This window comes from Merops nubicus, unplaced genomic scaffold (genome assembly GCF_000691845.1).
Source record: "Merops nubicus isolate BGI_N331 unplaced genomic scaffold, ASM69184v1 scaffold16381, whole genome shotgun sequence".
NCBI lineage: Eukaryota > Metazoa > Chordata > Aves > Coraciiformes > Meropidae > Merops > Merops nubicus.
In genome coordinates this window covers 1-20,092 of record NW_008589156.1, presented here as the reverse complement: position 1 = coordinate 20,092, position 20,092 = coordinate 1, and the positions used below count along the sequence as shown (strand labels likewise).

The following is a 20,092-nucleotide window of genomic DNA, read 5'->3' as shown; positions in this document are numbered from 1 at the left end:
CAAAGAAATTAATTACAGTCTGGTTAAAGTGAGCAACATAGTCCAAACAAGGGTGAATACAATCTCCCTGCACTTAATCTCACTTTTCTTTTAAAGTGTGAAGAAAACAGAGAGCAAAACAAGAGAAATCTTCAGTGAAATACCAGTTTACAGCACTATGTTCTGATGAAGAGCTCAGAGTTCGATCTGTAAGAAATTTAAGAAAAATGGGTAGCAGCATAAATTCCTCCTGGTATCCCCTGATATGTATGTTTGAGGGTTTTATATTTGTATTCCCAATTTAAACAAAAGGTAGGCTACAAAAATCAAAAGCCTTGTTAAAAGCACAGTAATCAGATAAGCATAAGCAGAAAGGAACAGTGTAATGCTTGGGAATCCACTGCAACCTCTTTTCCACTAGGAATATTTTTCCACTGCCAGCAATGGAAAGTAACACAAACAGAAGTTTTCCAGAATCAGAAAACAAATTATGACAATTTAAATGAGTTTGAGGGTTTTTTCTGGACAAGATTCAACCAACTCCTGTAACTTAAAAAAAAAAATATTCATAATTGCCTAAAAGAAACAATACAATTGGACAATGGAACTTTCAGCACCGAAGTGTGTTTGTGCAATAAATACAGAATAAGACCCCGATCATTTGCAAACATGAGGCTGATAGTGGGAAAGATTTGCCAACACAACTTTTTTTTTTTAATAATTACTCAGAAATATGAAAAACAGGAAAACGCATTTTAGTGTTGGCATTTTTTCCTAGTGATACTGAATAAGACCTGTGATACAGTAGTGCTATTATAGCTTTTGCAGCTTTTTTCCCAGATATATTTTTCTGTAGGTTTGAAAAACCTCTTTTGAGTCTTTGATTGTAATGTGAAGAGCCTCGCTGTTTCCATCCAGGATCTGTATAGCTGTATCAAGTGGAATACTGTCCTCAGCTGAAAGACAGAGAAGCAGGTTAAATCAAAACTCTAAGAATCTCAAATGACTCTGCTGCTTACAATGTGGTAGTGGAGGCCACCCACTGTCACAAAGGATGCCACAAACCTCCTTCCTAAAGCACCAGGCATCTACGATTTAAATCAATCAAACACCAAAATGGTCATTTGGGTATCTTTGTAAGAAAGATTTCTCAAGAGTATTAAGAAAAGTATGAATGAAAATGTGCATTTGTCAAAGTAAGAGAAGAAACAAGAAGGGCTAAAACAATGGCAAATATCAACAGCCAAGAATACATTCAAGAGCAATACAATATGTAAACATTAGAAAGCGTGTTGCCTGCATCAAGACCACAACACAGATAACTAGATAACTTGCTTGGCAGAGGACTTGCACTCTGATAGAGAAGAGGATGGCAACATGGTTACAGCATGCTCAATGCACCGTGTTGCTTCCTGTTAGACCAGCACAAAGACAAGACTGTGTCTAGGAAGAAACTGAATGCAAAGAAATGAAGACAGTGGGAAGCAACCTCACCCAAGATTTACAAAGGATGGAACAATGAAGATCATGAGGTGACAGATGCCAGTGTTGTACCTGTTGAGTCCTAAGGGTACAAAAGACCATACAAAAAGTAATTTGCTAGTCAAGAGAAATAAGAAAGATGTAATAGTGGCACCACTTTTCCTTTGTGTGTCATACAAGCACTCCTGTCCAGGCTGCTGGGGGACACTGGTCCCAGTACGCATGAGCACAGGTGCACGTGCAGACAGCATCAACATACCCTCAAAGGCAATTAAAATGAAAAAAGAATTTTCTGGTTTTACAGTCTCACGCTAGGTTTTATTATGTCACTTCCTAAATTTTCAAGTGGGAAAGAGCTAGCTTAGTCTTTACTTACAGTTTAAAACTGTACTTGAATCTTGTCAACAGTGCTACCTCCAATTCAACTGCACACACATATGCAGGAGAATTCCAACAATCTCCAACACATATTCATATGGTAATAAAAATCTCCACAAATCTTTGAAACTCATATGTCTACTCTACAGTACCCATTTCAGCAGCAGAACTAGTAAAGAATAATTTTATATACTTTATTAAATTTGCTACTATAAAGGAACACTTAAAACCAAGCAAAGAGCATTTAACTTTTATTTCAAAACAGACAATCAGAAGTCATTTCACCTGTAGAGTTCTCATCCAGTTTTCTTTTTTTCACAGGATCACATTTTAACCAATCTTCTTTTTTACTCTTGACACCTGAAGAAAAATATTTTAAAAAGTTTTTGAGGTTCCTGTAACATTAGTTTTGGTCTCTAGTCAGCATCAAGTTTTAATACACATACTAGCACATGCAAAATAAAGTTTCCTTGGGTGTGAAAATGATGTGAAAATGCAAAGGCTGGTATGTACATGTTAAGAAAAAAATAAATACAGCACTTGACAGAAATATGCTTCACAACATACCAAGAAAAATGTTAAAAGACTAGGGGTGGGGAAGAGGAGGATGAAAAAAGATAGCTTAGAGTAAAGATTGCAAAGGTTATAAAGACTGTGGTGCAGGATATCTGGCCCAAGCCCTCTCTTTCTCTATGTTGCAAAAGATCTCTTGCTCTGCTGGCTACCCAGCCGGATTTATACACAACCAGGTGAACACTGAATACAAATCAGGTCACCTTTGGCAACTATGCCAAGGGAATCTGCTTTCTATGAACAAGCCAAGCTATCTTCCACAAGTAGGTTAGAGAAAGCCTTCTTGCAAAGTTACTTGAAACTGCCATGCTCTAAACTAACTAAGGCAAAATAATGCATGAAGTTGAAGGAAAAGTCTCATGTTCTTTTTCAGCTTAACACACAGCTACAGTCTGTCCAAGTAAGCTACTTCAACCCTCAGCTTCTAGAGTCCCACATTTTCACCGTCTGTAGTTTCGTGTAACATAAAAGGTGTATGTACTTTTTACTTGCAAAGTGATTTACTTACAAATTAGTAATCAAAAAAGCATCGTACCTGCCACAACAGCTTTCTCCCTTTCCAGGGAATTCTTTGCATCTAAGCTTTCTTCATCAGTGGTTGGATTTCTGAACAGTATCTCTGGACACAGCTTAAATTCCAATACTTCTTGCTTGCATGGTTTCTGAACTTCTGACACAGAAACATCCCTTTTTGCATCTGGGCTGCTTTGTGACACTTTGGGCTTTGTGTGCCGGGCAGGTCTGACTGGTGATGTCTCTAGTTTTGTCAGATAGATGCGTTCCTGCGCCATGCGTTTAAATGCAACTCTGTTCAGGTAGTGTTTTTTTGGTTCCTTCTGAAGATGTAATTTTAATCTATTATTCTTTCTATTTACGTATAGCAGATTTTTATCAGGAAACGTTTTCTCAGAGCATTTGTCTTTGTTTTGATCATCCAGACATCTCTCTTTGTTAGAAAAGCAGTTTTTAGAGATGGTAGAAGATCGAGCCCTTTTTTTCTGTAGCTTAAGCACTGAACGATCTGCTAATGAACTCTTTGCTTTCCAGCCACTTTCTCCATTCAATTTTTTAGTTTTATCAATATTTGTCATGCAATTATGCAAAAGCTTCTTGGAATTCTTTGCTTCAGATTGTTTCAGTCTTTCCTCTTCCACTTTCATCTTTTTAGGCTCTCTGGCGCCGATATTTTCCTTCCTCTTCCTTTTGTATGACTGCTCATGTGAAAGATGAGCTTTCATAGATTTATGTGGAGAATATTTGGCATTTCTTGACTTTAAGTCTACGGAGCCAAAATTTGGGAACTTTAAAGAATCAGCACGGTAACTGTTCAGCTTTTGTTTTATTTCTGCTGATAAATGGACTTTCTCTTTGATGTTAATTCCTGCATCTTGCCCAACTACCTCCTTTTGTTTCCTATCATTCTGTTCTTCAGCCACTTTCTCTTCACAGGTTTTAATTTGTTGTTCTTGACTGACTTCAGCATATTCACCTTCAGCAGTTTCTGATTTCATAAATTTGTGAACATCTGTTTTGGATTTCACAGGTAAACTTGTTTCAGTTTTAGCTTTTGAAAGGGGCTCCGTTTTGAAAGCGCTCTCCTTCTTTTTGGATGATTTTGTCATGTTGTCTGCATCTGTCTGACTACATTTCTCTGACGACTCTTCTGATGCTGTCTGACATTCTTTTTTGTCAGAATGAAATTCTTTGCCTAACAATGTGGTTCCCCTGCCAATTTGTGGCTCTTCTTTGTTGCTTTTAGATTTATCAACATCTGGGTTCTCAGAGGAATTGAGTGCTCCAGCTTTTTCCTGTTGCATTGGAAGTGGTTTGCACTCATCGCTAACCTTTAGCCAAGCTTTTTGGTTCATTACAGAGTCGTGTTTGCAAATATCTTTTTTATTTGTGTCACCACTGTTTGGTATCTTTTCAGAAACTGGCAGGTTTCTCACTCCGCAGTCATTCTTCATTGCAGCATCAGGTTTACTGTCATTTTCTTGTTTCTCTGCAGAGCTAGTATTTCCAGCTTTTGAGTGCTGATCACTAGTTTTCTCTGACCCAGACATTCCTAACTGAGGGGGACACTGTAGCGTTTTACACACTACAGATACAGAATCCTTTGAGGAGTCATCTTTTTCTTTTCTGGGATGGGAGGAGCATTGTGGGCTTGCTTTCTTTTCACATGGAGGCTGATTAGGCTGAATACTGCCTCCAAGATTCTCCTTCTCAGCTGAAGTCTTTTCTGACTGTTGACTTGCTGCTCTCTTGCTGTCACTAGAGGAACACTGGTTGGGCTTGAGGAACCATTCTTGCATCTGATCAGAACTTAACATGGCAATTTTTATCTGATCTACTGAGTCCTTCAAATGGGAATTTTTGTCACAAACTGGAGTCTCTTTTTGAGGACGATTCTCCATCCGCTTAGCCCCAGAATCAGTTTGTACTCGTTCTTTTGTTAGTATATAAACACCTCCAATGCCGTATGGAAACTCTTTCACCAGTTCAGACAACTGATTGTTTAGATATTTAATAGATCCTGCTCCAGAAAGGCTCAATTCTTTTTCTGGGCTGTTTTTACTGGACATGTAATTTTGTTTACTGTTGTCTCTTGGAACAGTGAGGGCATTTTTTCCAGCGCTTACGGTGATTGAGAAATCTAGGGAATTTTCAGCTAACTTCTGGTTTATACTAGCAAGAATTTCCAAGTCATCTTCAGTATGCTTGGAAGACACACTGAATGACATTTTTTGTTCCGAGGTAGAATCCCTTTTAAGACGATTGCCACTGCCTTCTTTCTCCAAATGACTAGCTGTGATACCATCCAAAATCTTGTCTGCTTTACTCAGGCAGGTTAGTGGTTCTTCCAGCATCCTTTGCAGCAAGGTCTCTCTTTGGGGAGTGTTATTGTTCAGCTCGCATCTAGACAAGTCCAGCCGTTGTTCCTTTTGACTTGGGTCAGACGCATTTCCTTCTGGTGAGACACCATTTAATGCAAGTGTGTCAGAGTCTGACCTGAAAATACTTGCTATTTGTGGATTATAAAATATATTGCCTTCAACAAGAGTACATACACTAGAAATATGAAACATCTGTTCTTCTAACACAGCTATAGAGGTATCTCCTGTCTCTAACAAAGCTTGCTTGTCTTTATGGTCTCTTGCAACTTCTTGAAAGATTTGACTAGAAAAACTTATGCCCAACTCAGGAAGAGGAGACTTGTTTTGTAATCCGAGCTGCAGATTTTGTCTGGCATCTTGTGAAGATTGAATAACTTGCCTTTGGTTTTTATCATATGAATCACTTGCACTTGTACCGTGTTTTACTACTTTGTTTCCATCAGCTAGTTTCGTCTGTTGCGAATGTATGTCCACTTTCTGTACCAGAAAGCAATCACTGGGTAACAAACAACCTGTTTCTGTTGTTTCTTTTTTGGTATTTACCACACTTTCCCCCTCTTTTTGCAAGCCACATGTGCTTCCAGATCCAATCACTGGACAGGTTTTACCATCAGATGTTGGACATTTGTCTGCGTGCTCATTCTGTGCTCTCTGTTCAGAAAGTACTAACGGAGAGACAACAGCAACCTGAGGTTCAAAACTTTTTATGGAATTGCAGCCCAACGCATCAAGCTTTTGTTCTGCAGAAGAAGCTGTTATAGGCAAAACCCCTTTGTCTGCACTAACCGGAGCGTTACTTTGTTCTCTGGTTTTTGTAGTTTGGACACAAAGTGAAACCTGGTTTGCTGCTGGGCTTTCATTTGGCTGGCTATTTTGCATACTTACAGATTCTGACGGATCCTTTCTCCACAAGCCCAGACATGCAGCCAGCTCTTCCACACTATAATTTCTCCGTTTAGAAGATGTATTTTCAGTAAATGGCTTTTTTTTTTCAGTTACATCACACTGGAACTTAGCTTCATCAGATTTAATTGTTTTTGATACAGAAGAGTTTGTGTGAACCATAAATGCCAGCTCACCTTTCAAACTTTCTACATACTTCTCATTAGTATCTTTTAGCAAGCTTCCATGTGTGATGGATGCATCTTCCAGTGGTTTTTCACTGCATAGGAGACTAGCCAGTATTTTATCAGCAGTAGCACCAGCTGTCTTCTCTTTCAAAATATTTGTGCTGCTCAATGCAAACTGAAGAAATGATGAGTTCTCAGGGTAAGCTGGCACAGTTTTTGATGCAGTTTTGACAGAGCTATTCACTTGACTAAAACATGAAGCATTATCCAAGGATGTCACAGGTTTTTGAGAAGAGCCCAAGGCACATACATCCCTTTGTTCCAAGATGGGAGTGCTGTCAGGATTATTTAATTGAGCTGGGAGTTTGCTCTGAGAGGGAATAGGAGTGGAGCTTGATGAAAGGCTTCCTTCTTCCACCTGAGGGTTACTTTGAGTCACCTCTAATCCTCTGTTACCAGCACTGAATACGTTTTTGTCCTTTCTTTCTCCAGGTGAAGAATTACATATTGGACTTTCTGTTCTTGCTGTTGCAGATGGAGAAGGCTGTACATTTTTGTTGGGCACCTGTGGAAGACAATTGGCAAGAGTACCTTGATAACTTGATGGAAGCGTAGTAGTACTTTTGTTACATTCTGAACCTAAGAGTTTTCTTTTATAACAATTCATCCTTTCAGACAGAACACATCTTTTTTTAACAATGAGCAGCTTTTGAGCTTCCCAATCTAGTCTTTTGTTTACATTTGTTCTTCCATCAGCAGATGTTGAAGAAACTTGAGAATTAACAGGCCCATTCATTAAACTACTAAACTGGCTTTCTTGAACCAAAGGAGGGTCACTCAGTGGCTTTGAAGCAGGCACTGAAGAAAGAGTTTCCATTTCCTGCACAATATCATATAGTTCTTTGCAAATGCCAGAGGATGGCACAGACATTTCATTAAAAGGCTGATTTGCAGTCACATTTCCACTTGAATTACAGATATTCCGAACTGATTGACCAACTTCTCCAGATTGCGGTTTCTGAACACTAGTAAAACCAGAAGCGTTTTTGGGAACTGATGGGCGCCTCTGTTGGCTAAAAGCATACTTATTAGGCACATTTTGAATGGTCTGTGGTACACCTATTGAAGTTTGTGCTGCAGCTCTTGACTCACAGTTGGCAGACAACAAAGATGGTGCAGAACATCTGCTAGGAGCTTCTGATCCCACCTGACGTGGTCGATACGGTGGTGGCTGTAAATTTGCTCCAGTATTTTGATTCGGTGAGGAATGCAAAACTTTAAACTGAGTGTTGGGATGATGTATCTGAGTTTGGACATGTTGCCCAGATGCACCAAGAGACACATAATTACTCTGGGAATAAATGTTGTTTTGATAGAGCACTGTAGTGCTCATAGAATTATTCTGTGGTATTTGTGTCTGCACAGTGTAACCATTTGTGGTGACGTACTGATGTTCCTGAAGTAAATTCCTCATGGTATTTCCAGCGTTCCTTTGAGAAGACAGGGGAGGTACATTTCTAAAGGAATAAATGTAGGCATTGGAGTTTGGCCAAGAAGTCTGAGTCATTTCTGCCTGCAAAGCTGATGTCCGACTGGAATGTTTTGGAGCTATTGGTACATAGGATGGTGGTGGCCGATCAACTGCGTATTTCAAGATAAAAAAGTCGTTACCAGCTACAGATGTTCCTAGCACAGCCTGATCTGAAGTTTTGAATCCATCAGCATTCACAGGAGGGAGGGCAGCCATGCCAGTTGGTGGAAACACCATTTGGTTATTTCCAACGTAAGCGCACGCATTTTCGGAGGGATAGGCATCTGGCTGAGAAAAAACAGGCACATTCGGAAGCACCTGAGCGTAACACGCTTCTTCACTTTGCAGGTTCTTTGTATCTGCATTCTGGAGTGGTCTTATGTTCCAGTCCATCTTTTCTTGATTTCTTTTTCTTCAGCCAAAACCCAAAATGCTAAAAGAAAATTAAAAATAACAGAACCTTAATCTTTCAGTTAAAACCTGTTTCACTTGCCAAGAAGTCATTTAGAATCCATTAGGAACAGAATTGTTAAACTTAAACTGCTGGGTAGAAGAATAATTCCACTGGCACATCCTGTAGACACTGATGTTGCCGATGTCAAGTTGCTAAAATTATTTCCCAGAACAGTTAAGGTACAAAAAGAGAGAGCAGCAACTACAAATTCTATTGACTAATGAATAACAAAATCCTCATATTATTCTGCTAATTCTATTATCATCCAACTTTTTAATCTAACAATAGATTGCTGTATTTACCTTCTCATCCAAAAACAATGGAAAAAAAAAACTAGTGTATTTGTACAACTAGTGTAATTGATACAACACACAATCCTTAAGAGCTAAGCATAAGAAGGACCTACAGAATAATGCAGGTCAGAGTTTTCAGACAAGATTACTGGACTTCAATTATACCTTCAAATACAAAGAAAGGAAGAAATTAATTTGGGTTCAGTAAAAATCTCTCATAATAATATGGCCACTTGTTTTTTGTTTTACATGTCATTTACTCTTCCCTGACACTGTGAACAGTTACTGATTTTTGAGAAATTTTTGAGTCTTTCAGTGTAGTTAACAGCACATGTAGCTACAAGCAAAGCACTCCTAATTCTGTTTGGTAGCATTAACTGAGCCAGCAGAAGGCATGAAAGCATGGAGATGACATCATTAGCTCTGCTATTGCAGTAAGTACACCTCCAGTAGATGACAAAGTTACAAATCTCTAACTCTTCATGTATTATAGCCCCGAATTTACATCGATTACCAACAAGCCCAACTGAGTGAGCATGTTACCTCTGAATGACCTCTAGAAAACTGTTAAGACACGGCGTCTTCAAAGCCAAACACCACATCAGTCTTCAAAAACAGAGAAGTGCAAGAGCCACCATAACAACATACAAGTACAAAAGCTGTTTGCACCTTGTTAAGTTCCTCTCAGTATGGCCAAAACCACACAGGACAGAACAAGCAAATTTTCTCAACAAAATGTTCCCGGTAGTTTTTCCCAGATGACCCAAGGTTCCTGACTTATTTTCATGGGCTCCTTTAGATTTTAAGACTCTTCTTATTTCAATCTTCAGAATTAGAAGCATCACTCAGATCTAGTCTACGAGAGCCAGAAAGCTGTTAACTTTCAAGGTGTTATCATCAAGATTCAAAGATAGCTCTCTCTTCCTTCACTCTGTTTTACTTCCTCTGCTCTTCAAAGGACAACAAAAGAAAACAGGAAAACAGTCACATATGACATTCATAAAAACATCAACAGTATATTAAGGCAATACTTACAGTGATAGATGGATCTTAGATGAGAAAACAGACTTTTGCATCCATGCTCAACATTTTAGACTGCTAATATTACACTGAATATTTCCTGAAAAATAATCAAGGGAGAAAACAATCATGTTCTTGAATTAGATAACCGCTGAAGAAATTTAAGATGGCTATACATTTCAGAAACATGAATGAGATATATAAGCAAGACTAAGATGCCAGCTAGCAGTAATTGTAAAACAAAAAAACAAACAAAAAAACCCACACCCAACCCAACCAAAACAACACAGCCCCCCACAAAATCCAGAGGAGAAACTGGCTGCATCCCACCCAAAGGAAGGTGGGAGGGTGTAGGAAGAGGTGACTCAGATTCACTGATTCTCTTGTTTGGAATTGGGTGTGCACAGCACTGGTCTGTGGGTAAACCCATTTATTTGTATAACTGTGCTTAAAATCTACGAATACAATAACAACAATCAATATGATGGCAAATCAATACAATAACAAATTGACATAACTGTAATTGAGTCCAACAACTATCACTGCAGTAAACAAAACTCGTATTCTATAACTAGTCTCATTGGTTAACGAAAGTACTTATGACTTGCCATGCTTGCAAGGGTCATGCCTTACACTGCTTACTAGGAAAAGGTAAAAGGTGGAGGGGTGGGAAGGAACTGAGGTAATAAAGCAGGGGGAGGGGGAAGGGAGAAAGAGAAATTCAGTTTAGGATCACCAGCCTTGTTTCTAGCAAGGTCTCCCCAACTAAGCAAATGGATGTATTACAGTTCTTTTATTCCCTTGTGGTATAGGCCGTATTCCCTAATTTACATGCAAAGCAAAGTGTGGTAACTAATTTACATAAAAGGGAAGAGGGTGGTGACCACCTTTCCTCACATGCTGGAGGAGATGGGGAAGAGTAGCATTAACCCTTTCCTCCCACTGAGTCAGAGGCAGCAGAGACCCTGTATTTAATACCTGCTGGCTGACCCCTTTGGTGAGGTGTGCAGCCAATCCCCTAATCTATAAGAGGAAGGCACCAGCCTGTGCAAGGAGATGGGGCTATCCATCCTTCTCTGCATTCCCTGCCTCCTCCAGCAAGCATGTATCACAGTATTTCTTTCATCACACAAAGTTAGAGGCGTTAACCCCTCAAGCACTACTTTGGCTCCTGCAGCAACACATAACTTAGCCAAGAGTAAAATCAAATTCTTGTCACTGTCAAGACCATAAAAACGAAGAGTACAACTGTAGTACATTATTAGCTGGATTAAGAAAACAAAGCTTGCAGCTGTGATCACAGCCTAACATTTTTTCATAACTTCAATACAGCAAGACATGCTACTTTAAAAAGTGGTATTTGGCAGAAAGCTCTTGAGAAGAATATTTGAGACATTCAGTATCAGCAGAAGACTCTGAAAGATGAATACTATTTTAACACGTGCCTGCTTCACTCCTTCACCTGCTACTTTCTCACCTTGACCAGAAGCCTCAAAAATCAACTACTACACATGTACTGCCAATTTTTCATTGGCAGTGGGTAGGAAGGGAAGGCAGAGATACATATATTGAACACAGGAATAACAGTACAGCTTTGCAACAAATCTACAATGTGACTAGGAACGCCCACACCTAGACCTCTCTATCAGATAGTTTCAGGCAGTCTCTGGTGCCTGTCATGTAATGCCCCTGAATCACTCTGTGGAGACACCTCACATTCACCTCATGTTTTGAAAGTAATTGGGGCCATCTGTGTAAAGATCAGCAAGTTCAACATCTACTCTAGAGGAAAAGGAACAATACATGCCGACAGTGGAAGGATGCATATTTCCTTCCATTTTCGAACAGCCTTAGTCTACACAAAGCTTCTACATTGATTCCTCTCAGGAAAGACTTCGATTTTTTTTGGCAGTATTTGTTACTGATTACTACTCCTGAGAGGTTCTCCTCTAGGAAAATACAGAGAGGAAAATAAATGAAGCCTTACAGAATATAACGTTACAGACTTTTGATCTATTTATTGGATTGGGTAAAATGTTCCAACCATAATTTAGTAAGTCCTTCACTGAACACTGTAACTTAATATGAAGTCTGTACAATTACACACTGGAGCCAGGGAACACAAACAGAAAAACAGAGGGAAAATATGAGCCACAGCATTGTGTTATCAACTTCTGAGAGGCAAACCACGATCACAGGAACAGTGGACTCCTCGAGGATATAGACAAAGAAAGCACACCTAAAACCACTTCACTGTCACCAGTCAAGAGGATAGTAGGACATGGAGTAAGGACTCAAGAAGTTACATCCCCTGTCCTGCGCATTGCTGAAAGTGAACGTGAACACAAATGAATCAAGAAGCTGCAGAACCATGGTGTGGGAACTACTTGTGCTGAGAGCAGACAGTAACTGAATGGCAAATCCTGAGCAAACACTGACCATTTCTGCAGAGAGCAGCTTGGCAGTAAACAAACTGCTAATTTAACATTAATGTATTTAGCATTTCAGTTAAATAGTAAATGCAACAGAAGAGCAGCTAAGACCTGCATGATGATCATCAGCTAAACTACTCATCTGTCAACTGGTTTCTATGATTCACCAGCAACATAAACAATTAGTTCAAACAGTGAGCAAATGCAGAAGGCAACGGGTTGCTGAAATGAAAGGGTATAAAAACGTAGTTCACCAGCTGTGGGCTAAGAACAGCAACAGATGACCACAAGACTGAAGTTCCCCACCACCTGAAAAAAAACCCCAACATTTATGGAGGCAAACCTCCTCCAGGGTATGTCAACACATAAGAACAGGTGTTCCTGGAGCTCCCATGAAATGAACATGGTCTCCTAAGGGCCAATGCAAGGACCTTGTGGATCATATTAGGCTGGGAGAACCCACTCTGGGACTGCTCCTTTAGTCAACCCCTGACAAAGAGGCTGGTAAGGTCAGAATGCTCTGTGTGCGCGCGCATGTCAAGGACTAGTTTATCTGGAAGACATCTGATCAAAACCGATCAAGTCAGAAGGGAATGCAGACATCAACCACCAACTGATAGTGTTGAACTGTCGGGCCGTGGCCTTGAGAAATGACACATACTCCATAGGAGTTAACAGTCAAATCTGTTTATTGCTAAGTAATACAGCCTTTTACAGTAGACAAGAGACAGCCCCCAAACCCCGTAGGTTAACAAGCCTGTTCACGTGCCTAAGCTGAGCTACTGATTGGTTAAAGTTTTTGTCCATGCGCCTTGATGGCCTTTATGTAACTCATCGTGATTGCTGAATTCAGCCTCCTCAAGTTTATCATTCGCCTGCCAAATTTATCATCCTTGTCTGGGCAAGTCACTAGCGGTGCTTCCCAGCACCTCTTGTCTTCTTTCTCCTGGCTCAAGGTTGTTTCACAGACATTCTGAAGCCTACACCAATTCTAAAGCCTTTGCTGATTTTCCAAGCTAAGCAAATCATGCCCTCCGCGTTCTGCAAGCCACGACTCCACATAGAACAGCAATACAATCACCAGTTGGACTCAACAGTAACTGGAGAAGCTCAGGCACTTTTGAAACAAAAAAGGATTCAACAGAAGTATAAAAAACGTGTGAAAATTTTAACAAGAGAAAAACAGCTTGGAGTGGAAACAGCCATAGTCAAGACCTCTGCAATACTGCCCAAAGACACCCTGCCAACATCACAATCTTTACCTGTGTGTTATGGTCCAGTTTGGTCCCCAATACAACTGAGACTCCAAGGACTACTCCAGGGTGAAATTAAGACACAAACGAGGTCAGATGTCGCTTGGCAGACAATGGCACTTTATTAGAGCTCTTAGAACTTAGTGAAAGAGAAGGGAAGGGAAGAAGAAAAAGTGGGACAGATTAGGATACCACCCACACATTCCAACAGCATCCCATCAGCCAGACTCTCTCTGTGGGAGAAGCTTCTGTCCCTGTCTGCATATCCATCATTTATTGTCCGTGTCCCCTCCTCTTCCAAGAGATAGTTACTTCTCGGAACGGCTCTGCATTGCCTTGACCCTGCACTGCATCACCCCTGCAGCTGATGCACGTGCCCAGTACTGTCTCTGAGGGCTCTTTCGGTGGTCTCTGGAAGAGTGGTAGGTGTAAACTAACGACCCTGGGCTCAGGCTGATGCGCATCTTGAGGAATGGAGGGGTAGGTGGGTGCCACTTAACCAAGTTTCATTCTTTCACAGTACTTTCTGAGGCAGACAGTTGATGGTGTTCCTCTGTGGTCAGCAACGTTGAGACAAACAACTCCCACAGTCTCCTCACAAGAAATGTTTTTTCCCTGGTAGGAGCAACGTTTGAGACAACTGATCAACGGTCCCTTACACTGTGCCAAATAAAGCATCCTTTCTTCAGAAACAGTGAAGAGCCCAGCCTGCATCTAGCTAGAGGACTGACAGTGCGGAGTGTAACAAGTAGTGACCCACAGCCCAGCTGTGTGCATGCAAACTCATGGGATGAATCCTCATCAGCGTGGGGATCTGCAGGTTATGGGGACCAGTAAATACAAACCCATCTACCAGCGAAGGCAAGTGCAAGAAGACTGCTTGTGCTTGTAACCCATATACTGAGGTTACAAGGTAGAGAGGGATGCATGTCACAGGAAGAGATTAGAACTTTCTGAAATAAAAAAAGGGTGTTTAGAAAGAGTGCATGCTTCAAGACACTGTAGATGCTTAACATTTTTCAAGTGTTGCATTTTGTGGCTTGTTATATTCCTAATTTTCCTTCTGAAGATATAGTTGAGTGATTGCCAGTTAATTACATGTTCTTAATAAATTGCTTCAATCTTCAAAAAATTCAAAAAAATTAAAAAAAAACAAACTACATGAACAGAATAGTTCTCTACTGCAGCTTACCTGAACCATATGATACTGTATTTGTGCAAATTTTAATCGCAATTGTACAAAAAAACCCCAAAACAACAAACAACAACAAAAACCTCACCATGCCATGTTTGCGTAGTCATGGTCTCTGCCCTGTACTAGGTAACACTGCTACACATTTGCTCCTGCTAACAGACTGACCTTCAGCATGATTAGTGGAAGGAAGTAAACAATATTCACCTGGAGATTAATGAGATCAGTAACCTAAAAGTACCATGCAGAAGCAACAGGAGATGAAAGGAATGATGGGGGCATCATCTGTGGGGGCAGAGTGGGAAACAGAAAGCCCTGACACTGGGCAAGCTGTGTTTGGCCACCGTCAAAATCCTCGTGAGTTACCAACACCGTTTCAGCTACAGATCCGAACCCCAGCACCATAGAGCTGCTGTGAAGAAAATTAACTCCATCCCAGCCATACCCAGTACAGGGCTGCAAACAGCACTAACCCATAAAGCTCCTGGCTGATATGTTTTATCCAGAACTACTGCTTTGTTAGTTTTAGACAGCAGATACTTGCATTAAAGGCATTAATAATTTCCATATTAATCAGTGCCCCAGCACACCATGATGAAATTCAGCGTGCTGAAGGCATTGAAGGTATCAACTACTACAAATAGATTCTCGTGCTCCAGCACCATGGCTGTGCTGGGAAAAGATGGTGGAGAATGCAGACAGCACTGGGGCTGTCCTACAACAATCTCCCCACCCAACACAAGTATAAACAAATTAATCAGGGACACAGTCAGGAACTAGTGAACAGCATAGAAAGGAATGCAAATAAAAGGACTTCACCTGACTCAAGTTTGCAAGAAGATAATTTCAATGTAAGGATTAATTAATAAACTTACTACTTACTAAGCCTTGTCTATTTAGCTAGGCACAGATTGACCTAAGCTTACTCCCTGTTTTAGCTGGCCAAGTAAGATCTGGCTTGAGCCTCGAGGTAACTGGAGGCACTCATTAAGTAGGTAACAATTACACCACTATCATAGAGGTTTAAAAGAAGTTCCCTTTTAAATCACTTGTTACAGAGTCCTAATTTAAGACTCTGCTTGCCATGGAATGAGTGGGAGGTACCTCACCCAAATGAAGGCAGCAATATAACTTTAGATAGAATAACAATTTGACAAAAACTTCACAAAAATCAACAAAATTTAATTAACAAGGTTGGATTTGATGGCAAGGGTCACTGTGTTACTTACTATAAGGCAAACTGATTAAAAGCAATTGGATTACAGTATTTGTGCAAAATATATAGATATGTATATACACAGTGAAAGTGACTTGGAATTGGGCTAGGGTAATTTTCACCAGATATTGGGAACAGAAGGGGTAAGGGTGATTCTTCCATTGAGGTACTAGGGTTTCAGAATGGACCCACTTGCTCTCTAAGCTCCATCTCAGAGAGAAGCCTAAGTGTGGTTAGATCCAATCTTAGTCCTGGTCTGAGTGTACAACTAAGAATACGAGGGAGATTGGGCATATCAGAAGTAAAGGAAATCCTCCCATTCAGTCACGAGGTTCAGAAGGAACCCACTCACCTTCTGAACTCCTTCAAAGATGCTAGAGCCTTCCCTAGTCCCAGACCCTGTCAACAGGACTATGAAAGCAATTGCTTCCCTGTGCTCAGCACTGGTGAGGCCACACCTCGAGTACTGTGTTCAGTTTTGGGCCTCTCGCATTGAGGTGAAGTGTGTGCAAAGGAGGGCAACAAAGCTGCTGAAGGGTCCAGAGAACAAGAATTATGAGAAGCAGCTGAAGGAACTGGGGTTGTTTAGTCTGGAGAAAAGAAGGTTCAAGGGAGACCTTACTGCTCTCTAGAACTACCTGAAAGAAGGTTGTAGTGAGGTGGGTGCTGGTGTCTTCTCCCAAGTAACATGTGATAGGACAAGAGGAAAAGGCCTCAGGTCGTTGGCTTTACCAGCAGACAGAGTCTGGCCTGAGACATGTCCCAGCTCAGGAGAAGATACGAAGACTCAGCCTGTTGAGATGCCAGAGAGCTCCAATGGGCCTCTCTTCTAGGATCAGTATTTATAGGATTGCAAGATGATTGACTTGGGTCAGTAGTACAGCTAGCACTTTTCCACTGCAGCCATAAAGCTTGTCAGGCAAGCCTTGCTCTTTCCACATGGGTCTGGGGTCCCTCACTGACACCCTCCCAAAGTATTCAGGAGTTATGGATACAGTTAGGGGGTCCTAGCTATTCCAACTCACTGACCCAGTCTCCAGCTGATATGGGAGTCTGCTTAGTTTTACATTGACTTGCAGAGTTGGAGCGTATGAAGCTCTCCCAGCCTCCTACATTACAAAACTAAGCAGTGATGGGACCAGTTTCACAAAGCAGCCTAGGAGTCAGCCTTGCCAAGTGGCTGGGGGAGGGGACAGGGTCTGTACCACCACAATCACCCTATAGGACAGGGCTATACTGCTTCCTTTCCAAATTCCTTATAATCTACCTAGTAGGTATGACTCAATTCCCAGGTAAGTATCCTTCCCTGGTGTCCCAAGTAAGGGGAGATCTCACCGCACAGCAGTGTTATTTTGCTGTTGCTGGGCAAGCCCAGGGCCCTACTTGGCCTGTACCATCTCCCTACAAGAAGCCTACATATTTGAGATCTCCAGGGTCATGGGTAGTAAGCACAGGCTTAAGCTCCAAATTCCCAGTGAAACACAGAAATCATGATAGTCACATTCAGAATCTTACTTGACAGAAACTAAAATGCAGGAACACAAATGTATATAAGCATATTGCTACAGGACTCCATAAAAATTGTTGCTAGTATATCAGGAATTCTACGACCGGAAGTAACTTACCTGGTTCTTCCCAGGCTGCCTCAAGCCTCTCCAGTGTCAACAGAGGGATGCAGTACGCAGCATCCTGACTGGCCCCAGCCTTGCAGCAGGTGCCTGAAGTGACTGTTTCAGGGCCTTGCCCCACCTGTGGGCACCAGATGCTCTTATGGAGGGAACTACCTGTTCCCTTCTTGGATTAAAGTCAGAAAGATAAAAGCACGGAGTCACCCTGCCTACTTCCCTTAGCTCATGGTCTTAGAAATGCTGAGCACCATTCAAAGGCAGCTGAAGCCCAAGCTGTCTCCCTACAGGAAGGAGTATCTCAAGCCCAGCATGGCACTTGGGCTGGAATAGACAAGAATCTTGCCACTGCCTGTGTTGGGAGCAAGATGCCACCATCAATACTATCACTTGTCCATCACTTATGTCCTCACGGGCACTCAAAATTCTGCCTTCAGTTGATCACACTGGAGGGGATCATTTCCCTCACCCTCTGCAGGAGTCCACAGGAGCCCCTTCAGACCTGTCCATAGCCACTCAAGTGCTACTTCCCAAACAGACAGACGGCCCAGGGATCTGCAGGTTTTGGGACGTTCTAGCCTCCGCTGTGGTGTAACTAAAATGCAATTCTGGTCAGGTCTGAACAAGAACAGTTTATTTCTGTAGCTACAGGGAACACCACAGAGCAGTGGGGTGGAAGCCTCTGCTTATACAAACTCAGCCCAGCTGGGGCAGTGACATTTCTGGGTTACATGACTTTTTTTTCACAGAACTACACCTAGGTGTCAGATAAGCAAGATGTAGTAAGTTACCACAAAGGATGGTGACATGTAGATTACTTCGGATGAGCTCCAGACAGTACATACTTTTACAAGTATTTCACTCCAATAACTGGGTCACTCTTGTTCAGTGAGGCCACTAAGTAACACTGCAGATTCTTCAAACTAGAGAGGCCTGCAAAGACCTGAGGTATTAGCTATTTTACTTTTACACATGGAATTACTCAGAGACCAAACCTTCCACAATATTCAAGAGAAACAGTCCCGTGCAACCAGAGCACAAACCCAGTGGGCCTTGGCTTGTGACCCATGACTACTAAGGCATAAATTCTGTTTCATACTGAAGGCCAAATAGCTTCAAAAGTCATCAATGCTATTTACCTTTCCTCTTACCTATGCTTAGTGGGTTTGGGCATTACAAACATGTTCTTCCAGAGTCCCACTGTTAAGGGAGAAGCTGCTGCCCGAGCACTCCCACACCACTCAAGGAGCTGCACACACACCACCCGAGGTTTCAGCTACGGCGACCACAGTCCCTTTGCAGTGGGCAGCTCCACGGAGCCAGCATGTGCCCCTTCCGACGCCTCACACACACCCCCAAGCACCTCCTCTTCCCTCAGGCTCAACCATAGGTTCCCTGAGGTAGAGTCTCTAATCAAGACCTTCAAAATACAGGTGTAATTCATTTTATCTATGGTGCACAAATTTAGACAAGCTTGGTGCCTCTGGAGAGGGACCACAAACATTAAAATCCCTGGGCAATTACACCCTAACAAAGTAAGTTCCTACTCCTCACACAACAGTCTCATCCAATACTAATATTTGGGTCTGGGACTGTCTTCTCTCCCATTTGGCCCTTTTTTTGTCTTTAGGCAGGTTCCTTCTCTTCACTGTTTTTTTTTTTTTTAGGCTAGTGGTTACTATGTCTCCTTCTTCAGGCTTGAACTGATTCTAGGGCTTTTCAAATCATATTATTTCTCCAGTCAGATAATAGGTCAATGTTAAACAAAAACATTAAGAAGCAAGCTGTAAGTTCTGCTTTAGCATGAACCACTACTTACAAGCACCTAACCAAAGTCTTTAAAGTCCTCCAAAACATATTAACAGCCTCTATAATCTACATACATTCTTGTGCTATTATAGCCCTTTGTGTAGTCATTCAGTCCTCTGACAAATAGGTCTACATCAACTCCTGAGCTGTTTTTGCTAGGTGCACCCACTGGCTTCCGTCTTGGAAAGCATACTCCTTCCACACTCACTGTGAGTGTGACTTCTTTGTGAGGAAATGCAGGACTATGCCCAATTACAGCCTTGGCTGTTGGCCATGTTGATTCCCATCCTGCTTGTCCCAGGGCCAAGGCCATATGGAATGCCCAAGCAGATGTCACTGATGTGATCAGAGGGGTGGCAGTAGTGGCAAACCACACTGACATCTGTGATAAAGCAAACCACAGTCCACCAGTATCGTATGAAAGTGAGAAACTTTAATCCAAGCCTACAATCTGGACCACAAACCACCATGCCAGCTCTCTGCTTGCACAAGCATTGGGGTTATGCTGCTGCTAAGGCTTTAGTCGAGGCTGTAACAAAATATGAAATACATCCTCCCTCAGACATGGCACAGTGTCACACAGGTCTGTAACATAGTCCCAGGTGGGGAAGAATTATCTCTTTCAGCAATTAGCATCCAAAGCTAGCCTATGGAAATACCAGTAGACAGTATACTGGTCCAACAATCAGTGTACCATGTGCCTGTACCAATCCTTTCATAGCATGTACCTTACGTTGCCTCATTTTATTGACACTGTGTGCCTTTAGACAAGGCTTTAATCACTCTAAATTTAATACTGCTCTCTTGTCTCAGTCCTGCTGGTACTTCTCTTTGAGATCACTGCAGCCAACCCTCCAGCTACTCTTCCTAATCATAGAATCATTTAGGTTG

At 41.6% G+C, this 20,092-nt stretch overlaps 1 protein-coding gene across 1 annotated transcript; it reads right to left on the bottom strand.

Moving 5' to 3' along the window:
• Positions 1-792: 792 nt before the first annotated feature.
• KIAA1551 (KIAA1551 ortholog) lies at positions 793-8,300 on the bottom strand. The gene is made up of 3 exons (XM_008949498.1): positions 2,948-8,300; positions 2,125-2,199; positions 793-935 (listed from the first exon to the last, which is right to left on the bottom strand). Exons 1-3 carry the CDS (start codon positions 8,298-8,300, stop codon positions 793-795), a joined length of 5,571 nt encoding a protein of 1,856 aa, XP_008947746.1.
• Positions 8,301-20,092: the final 11,792 nt, after the last annotated feature.